This window comes from Gossypium hirsutum, chromosome D13 (assembly GCF_007990345.1).
Source record: "Gossypium hirsutum isolate 1008001.06 chromosome D13, Gossypium_hirsutum_v2.1, whole genome shotgun sequence".
Classification (NCBI taxonomy): Eukaryota; Viridiplantae; Streptophyta; class Magnoliopsida; order Malvales; family Malvaceae; genus Gossypium; species Gossypium hirsutum.
The window spans coordinates 47283613-47291590 of record NC_053449.1 but is presented as its reverse complement, the minus strand read 5'-3'; the positions used below and the strand labels follow the sequence as shown (position 1 = coordinate 47291590).

At 34.0% G+C, this 7978-nt stretch overlaps 1 protein-coding gene across 2 annotated transcripts; it reads left to right on the top strand.

Annotated features, from left to right (window-relative positions):
• Nucleotides 1-4810: 4810 nt before the first annotated feature.
• LOC107918459 (E3 ubiquitin-protein ligase At4g11680) lies at nt 4811-7362 on the top strand. Of its 2 annotated transcripts, none has more exons than XM_016848030.2 (3): nt 4811-6058; nt 6238-6628; nt 6767-7362. In XM_016848030.2, exons 1-3 carry the CDS (start codon nt 5559-5561, stop codon nt 6911-6913), a joined length of 1038 nt encoding a protein of 345 aa, XP_016703519.2. In that variant the 5' UTR covers nt 4811-5558; the 3' UTR covers nt 6914-7362. The 2 variants fall into 2 exon arrangements, with proteins under 2 accessions (XP_016703519.2, XP_016703520.2); XM_016848031.2 differs by having other exon boundaries at nt 4812-6058; nt 6247-6628.
• Nucleotides 7363-7978: the final 616 nt, after the last annotated feature.

Genomic DNA, 7978 nt, shown 5'->3' with positions numbered 1-7978 from the left:
GGAACATAAAGCCTATTGGGTCGTTCGACAATGTAACATGGAGTTAGAACCCGTAGGAAAGGTAAGGAAATTAGACATCCAAGAGTTAGAAGAAATTCGTAATGATGCCTACGAGAATGCTCGCATTTATAAAGACAAGACAAAGTTGTTTCACGATAAGTGAATAGCTTAGAAGCATTTTTCGGTAGGATAAAAAGTTTTACTTTATAACTCTGTGTTAAAGTTATTCCCAGGTAAGCTTCAATCATGATGACAAGGACCTTTTATTGTTACTGAAGTGTTCACACATGGAGCGATTGAAATAGAGAGTGAAGAATCTGGAAAGCGGTTCGTAGTTAATGGCCAGTGGTTGAAGCTATTTTATAAGAATTTTCAAGCCCACATGGTTGAGAAAATCCATTTGGAACCACCATAGAATCAATAACGGCGTCAAGCTAACGACGTTAAATAAGCGCTTGTTGGGAGGCAACCTAATTTTTATTTTTATTTTTTATTTTATTTTATTTTCTTTAATTTATTTATTACTTTAATTTATTTTATTATTTATTACTTATTTGGATATTAATAAATTTCTCTTCTTTTGCTTAGATAAAACAGAGCGAAAATGCAAAAAAAAAAAAGGAAAAAGCTAGAAAAATAGAACCAAACAGCCCTATCCATAGTACCAAACAGCCTCTATTCCAGATACTATTCCAGCTCAGAATTCCTGCAGCCAAACTACCCTATTCCTACAGCCAACCACCCTTATCCCTGCACCCAAGCACCACCCCTCAGCACAAATTAACCCCCCAACCCTAAAATTTTAAAACATTTTTTTTTTTCCTTTTTCCACAAAACCACCATAGCCGCCGCTCTTCCCTCCACCATTCTCCCTCACCATTGATCGCCACCACCATGGTTCGGACCCGTAGCCGCGCCGCCTCCGAGCCCTCCTTCATCATGAACCCACGACAACGTCGTTTCTCCACACTCCAGCCATCATATGCGAACGACAGTAACAACACGAGGAGTTTTTCTAAACTTTTCTACCTATTTATTTCTTTTCGTCCACATTGAGGACAATGTGCTTTCAACAGGAGGAGCTACTCTTTGTTATTATTGTCATTTTCTACTGTGATTTTTGTTGTTGTTGTTGCTGTGATTATTTTTGGCTGGTGTTGCTGCTTGAGGCTCCATTTTGTCCGTATTTATTTATTTTTTTAGAATCTCCTGCCTCTTTTCATGCCCAAGATTTTTACCAAGAATCGCCTACTATTTGATCTACAAGCATGATTCTTGTTTTCTGAGAAAATTACGAATTTTCCATAATTGATGCCATCTCCACTGTTTTATTCTTAAAGTTAACTTTATCTTGCTTTTCGTAAAATTAATCAAGTTTAATACAAAGTGGACACTTAATATGTTTGCATGCTAAAATATGTTCATGACTATTAAGGTAATTATTGAAACTTGTTTCTGACACTTGATTGTTTTTTCTCTAAAGTCCTCATAAAAAAAGTTATTATTAAAATGTCGTTTAATGTTTCCGTGGTTATGAGTGCAGCTTAAAAACGTGACTGACTGAGTAACCGGGGTAGGGTGCTTAGGTTGTCATCCTATTTCGCTTCAAAAGGTTGTGTGACGTGTTAGGTAAAACTTCGCTAACCGGAATTAATTTTTAAGAGCATGTTAGGCTGAGTAACTGAGGTGAGGTGTTTGGCTGTCATCTCTCTTCGCGTCAAAAGGTTCGATGTGTTTTTAAGAAAAAATTATAATAAATTAGGAGTCTGCTGGGCTAAGTAACCGGGGTGGGGTGCTTGGCTGTCATCTCTCTTCGCGTAAAAAGATTCAGTATATTCCTAAAGCATAAAAAATATAAATAATAAATAAATCAAAATCAAAATAAAAAAAAAGAAAAAAATATAATTTGGAGACTAAATAAGGAAACAAATAGGGTTTCTTGGTAGGTTTGGTAATTTACCTAATTTTCATTAAATAATTCAAGTCGATTCTAATTTTTATGTGTATTAATTGGAAAACTTTTTCTATCTTACTTAAAGCAAGCTTAGGGTTCTCTTTATTTTTCATATGCATTTTTGACTGATTTTTATAAAACTTTGGAGTGATATTTCTTTTATGACAGAATCTAACTTTCATAGTAGATAGAAACCATACTTGAGGGCAAGCATGGGCTAAGTAGGGGGAATTTGATAACACTCTAGAATAATATATTTTTATGTATTAATTATGTATTTATTCTGAGTATGATCCTGCTAATTTGAGTTATTTACGATCTTTTATCTCATAGGGACTAAATTTGAGGCAAAAGCAAAATTAAGGGCCAAAAGCGTGAATTTAGAGTTAAAATGGGCCAATGTGCGACACAAGGAAAAGTTGGTGCCAAAAGTGCAAGCATGGAGGAAACAAGGGTTGAAATACAAAAAGAAGAGATTTTATTCTATCAGACTCTATTTTAATTATATTAGGATGATTAATATTAAGATAATTATTAATGATTATTTAATTTTAGGATTTTATTTTATTTATCTTTATTTATCTTCAAGTAAATGTATTTATCTTTTGAGAGTTTAAGTAGGAATAGATTATCTCCCCTAGCACTATAAATAGGGGGTGAAGTGACTCAAAAAGCATCCATCTTTTTCTGTAAACACTCTCTCCCCAAAAGTCTAGACTTTTGTTTTTCTCATATTTTCTTTCAATAAAATCTCCATTTTTATTTTATTTATTTTCTTTTTCACCACAACCATGAGCCACTAAACTCATCTAGCCGAAGGTTGTCGATATTTCCCAAAAAGGGTTCTTAAGGATTAGAGTCCGTACTTAGCCTCCTCGTCGAGTATTCATCATTTCTCCGCACTACGGGGCTGACACTTCCGTCTATATCCCTTAAGAAGTAAGCTTTTCAATGTACGCAAAGGCAACCGCTTTGTATGTTTTGGGAAGGTTGCACAGTCGATTCGTTAGCTTACTGCGTCAGAGATTGGCGAACCCAAGAGACGAAATAGCGTAGGATTCGCCATTGAGAAGCGTTGATCTAGCATAAGACAATCCCACAGAAGCGATTATTGGCTAGAGTCAGGTTCCACTAAATCGTAAGTCTAAATCATTGGAGCTGGTGGTTGTAGGCGTTCTCTTCCACTGTAACTAGCTTATTTGTTTGGGAAGGATCATCTAAAGCCGAGAATTGAACCCAAGGCGGAACGAGACAACTGAAGGCTGGAACCTCCCATAAAAATTTCTTTTCTCTCAACTCTATTTTTAATTTCTCGAATTTTTGATTCAATATTCTTAATTCTGTTTTTATTTTATTTTTCGTTTCCAGATCCAAACCTTTAATTCTGTTATTTTCTTATTTTCTTCCAGGAACGTAGGTTTTCTTGGGTAAGATTCTGCCTGGGATTTCACGGAACAAGATATTGTGCAAATCCAGTCCCTGAGGATTTAACCTTACTTCCCTTTTACTATTCTTTTTCATTATTTATTAGGGATAGGATATTTTTGGTGCTTTCAATGACCGCATAAAAAAAGAACATTAAAAATGTATTTTTTATATGTTTTATACTTATTTTAACCAAAAGACAAAAACATATAAATTTTAAGTTCAGTTAATGTATTTGGAAAAAAATTTTGGTTCGATTAGCGGTTAAATATTTTTACATTTCGAATAATTTGGTTAATAGTAATTCAATTCGGTTATTAACCGAACCAACTGTTTGAACACCCCTAACATTTATTCTTTTCTTTTTAAGTGGGTGTATTTTTTATTTTGAAGCTTGTGATAAATTAATATTTTTATGAATTGAGAAATATTAATGTTATATGAGATTTCTAACCTCTTGAATTATGATTTGTAAGAAATAAAATATTAAATAATAATTTGTTTTTTATTTTATATTAAATCGAAAACTTTTATATAACTAATAATATAGATAGAGATTATTTATTAAATTGAAAATTGAAAATATAGATGGAGAACTAATAATATTTGTTTTTTTAATTGAATTACCATCACAAACTATATAAAATATAAAATGAAATGATGAAACATAACAAAAACAGGGTACGAATACCTAAATTATTTACTAAATTGAGTGACTGTATGCAAAATTTAGCATAAAATTAAAAACAACACAAGCACAATTTAAAAAAAAATTATAGAAAATATTGTATGGAATAAAATAATATTAAGTTTAGATAAAATTAAACACAAGAAGATCAAAATTAAATTAAGGGAGAAGCAATTCTCCTCATTTGCTAATGTCATGAAGAGGGACTACATCTAAGATGTTGTATTAATTTTGAAAGTGACCATTCTCTAACCCTCGAACACATGGCCATAATAAAAATCTCTAACGTCTACATGTTGCTATTGATTGGTGAAATTGATGTCACAATAAAGAGGAACACAAAATTTTTAATCCATCAACTTGCTTGTATACCGTAAAATGGAAATGTTGAATTCATGAATTATTAATAGGAAATTGAAGTGTGTTGGTATAAAATTTAGATTGGAGTTTGAGTGAGAAGGATGAAGTATTGTTGAATTGGAATAGCTAGAATTTAGAGACTGTTGTCCAACACAAAGGAAGGATTTGGGGTGAGGAAAATAAAGTTTTCATGATCATCCGAAGCCCATGCAAATTGCATGACTTAACCAATCCCCACAAATTTAATCTCAGTTTGTGTGTTTGAAAAACATAATATTGTGTGGGACCAACTTGGTTGGATTTGCTGATTTGGTGGCCAGCAGCGCACAACAGCAGCAAAATTATAACTAACTGTTGTACCCGCCATGATTCAAATATTTATATTATGTAAAAGTAAAATGGAAATTATACAACCACAATCTCCTTACTACTTTGATAATTAAAGCTTTTAATTGAGATTAACTCAAAGTTAAAATATATGAACAGCATATCTTTTGCTTTTATAAGCGAAAACAAAATATAAAAAATAAAAAAGGAGAAAGAAGAAGATTTGCAGTTGAAGGAGGAGTGCTTTGCTTTGCTTACCCAAGACACAAAAACCTCAGGGAAGTTAGGCCAAAGGTTAGCTTTCCTCCAGGTTCGCCTCTTTCTTTTCACTTGGAATCAAAGCAAAGGTTCTTCTTTTCAGTTGATTCTTGGTCGCCATCTCCATCTTCTCTTCTTTCTCTCTCCTTCTATATATCTACTTTCAGTTTTGTTGTAAATTTCTTCATTCTAAGGCCTCTATCCTTAAATACCCACCTCAGTTTTTGTTTATGTTTGTTGCTTTTTTGGGGGTGAATTCTTTGTTAATTTCGAGGGTTGCTTTGCAATCTGGAGATGGGTTTTCTTTTTAATGGTCTTAATTTGGTGGGTTAAGAGTTTGGCGCAAGCTTTTCAATTCAACAGTTTGGTTTACTGCCTAAGCCTTCCTGGTATTTGTGTTACTACTTCAATATGATATCTAAAGAACTACAACTCCTTAGTACCATATAAATCTGATTGAGAGTTTGCAAATGTTATTTGGAAATCAAGTGTGCTATATTGGTGCTATATTTGTTCATTACTTTTGAGAGTTGGAAACTGGGAACCATGAATACCAGATACTCTTTTCAACCAGATTCATTGTGTACTTCAAGCACTGCAGTTCCATTTTCATCAAATCCTCACGGAGTGGAAGAAAGAATTGTTGTTGGTATGCGGAATAGGCCACCTCGTGCCCCGCCTTCTTCGATCTTGATAAGAACGGCGATGAGGATATCTAGAGCAAGGTGGTTTAACTTCTTAAGAAGAGTTTTTCATTACCAAAATGGCTCAAGGTCTGATCTTGGGTCCAACCCTTTCAATTCTAGCACTTGGATGATGCTGGAGTTCTTAGCTTTGGTCATTCAAATAAGCATCATAGCATTCACTTTGGCTATTTCAAAGGAGGAAAGGCCAATTTGGCCTATGAGAATTTGGATTGTTGGCTATGATATTGGTTGTGTCCTTAGCTTGTTACTTCTTTATGGGAATTATCATCTTCACATAACTCAAGGAGATCGTTTTGGCCTTTCCGATATCGAACAACAGAGAACCAATGAAGAATCAAGGTAAGCTTCTTATCATTGATTACAATCTTGCTGTTATCCATGGTTTCATAACAGAATTTTGAGGTCTAATTTTGGCATATTATATTAGCTTTTGATGAATGTGTGTATATAGACAACTTGAAGACCTTTTTACATAAAAGTTTGGAAGTTGGTTGTATGTGTATTAATGGAGATTATAGAATGTTCAGGAGCTCACATTTGATGAACAAATGCCGGACTTCACTAGAGCTGTTCTTTGCAATATGGTTTGTAATGGGAAATGTTTGGGTGTTTGATTCTCGATTTCGATCCTTCCATCGAGCTCCGAATCTCCACGTACTTTGTATCTCATTGCTAGCTTGGAATGCTCTGAGCTACTCTTTCCCATTTCTGTTATTCCTACTTCTGTGCTGTTGTGTGCCACTTACTAGCAGCCTCCTAGGTTACAACATGAACATGGGTTCCATTGACAGAGGAGCATCTGATGATCAGATCTCCAGGCTGCCTAGTTGGAGATACAAAGAAATCAACACCAACTTAGACCTCGATCATGATTTGAACTGCGGCACAAGCCAGGCAAATGAAGATCCAGTAAGTCATATATATGTATATATATATATACCATAATTCATGCTCATTTCTAGCTTTTCTTCGATCACATCAGTGTTTTTGTTTTAAAGATATAATTAAGTTAATGTTCCAGGCTAATGGGTCTTTTTCTTTGTCAAGGAATGCTGCATTTGCCTAGCCAATTATAAAGACAAAGAAGAGGTGCGGCAGTTGCCTTGTTCCCACATATTTCACCTCAAGTGTGTGGATCAATGGCTCCGAATCATATCTTGCTGTCCTCTTTGCAAACAAGCACTGGACAGATAGAAAACAAGAACGAGCACTGGACGTGAGTATCAAATTCGAGTATGTATCGAACATGGTGACGTTCAATTTTATTTTTAAAAGTCTTTCCATTAATTTGGAGCATCCTTATTCTCATACTCATGTTCGAAAATCTGTCGAACATGAATATTTTAAGAAACATGAAGAGGCGAAGCGACATATATGATCACAGCTCTTTTTTTTTTTTTTGGCAATATTTCTTTTTTCCCACAAAGTTCCTCCTTGATTCACTATTGTGTGAGATTGATCTGTATATTTACAAAGGTTACTTGAGTGAGTTGTTTGTACAGTGTTCCTCACCAGTAACCAAAAACCTTACTGAAGTATATAAACAGGAGCTTCCTCCTGTTTAAGAACTTAACAGGATGGACGTGGATATTACATTGAAGTTTGAAATCAACTGTAATCTGTAAAATATTCCGCCTTTGTTATTTGGCTATGCTCTGCTCTTACTCCTCTAGAAATCATTTTTTTTTCTGCTAATTCATGGAAGGATTGTTACATTGCACCAAGTTATGTGGCATTATACTTTCTCGAGGTTGGAGGATCATTTCCAAAATTTTGTCCTTTGAGGAAAAGGAGATGAACTTTGTGTCTAATCTTTGGTTTGCTGACAGGATCGTTTTATCCTCAGCACTAGCTGGCTCTTTATTACAAGACCAATCAATTACCCCAACCTCGATATTAAGACATGATAACCGTCACTACAAATATTAAAATTTGAATTTATTACAACTGCTCGAGTATTTTCAAAGTAATTAAATTCAAACCTACATTCATAAGCATAGAATATATTAAAATATTTAGTCACGTGTATTTAAATTATTCATCAAAATGTCGAGTCTAACGCTCTGTAACTCTAATGATAGAACATACCTCAATCTTTGAACACAAAGAATCTTTGAAATTGCAAATGATTATAATTACTCAATCATTTCTAACCATTCGTGTGATTTCATCACAAATATTCCAAAACCATACTTTACCATTCAACAAATATTCATAACTAAAGTCCCAATATTTTGCTTAATTTTTTTGTTTTTAATA

Excerpts from the sequence above, each read along its gene's own strand:
- LOC107918459 (XM_016848030.2), top strand. The coding sequence starts at position 5,559 with ATGAATACCAGATACTCTTTTCAACCAGATTCATTGTGTACTTCAAGC. Across the intron at positions 6,059-6,237 it reads AGAACCAATGAAGAATCAAG|AATGTTCAGGAGCTCACATT; the intron begins GTAAGCTTCTTA and ends TGGAGATTATAG. Across the intron at positions 6,629-6,766 it reads GCCAGGCAAATGAAGATCCA|GAATGCTGCATTTGCCTAGC; the intron begins GTAAGTCATATA and ends TTCTTTGTCAAG.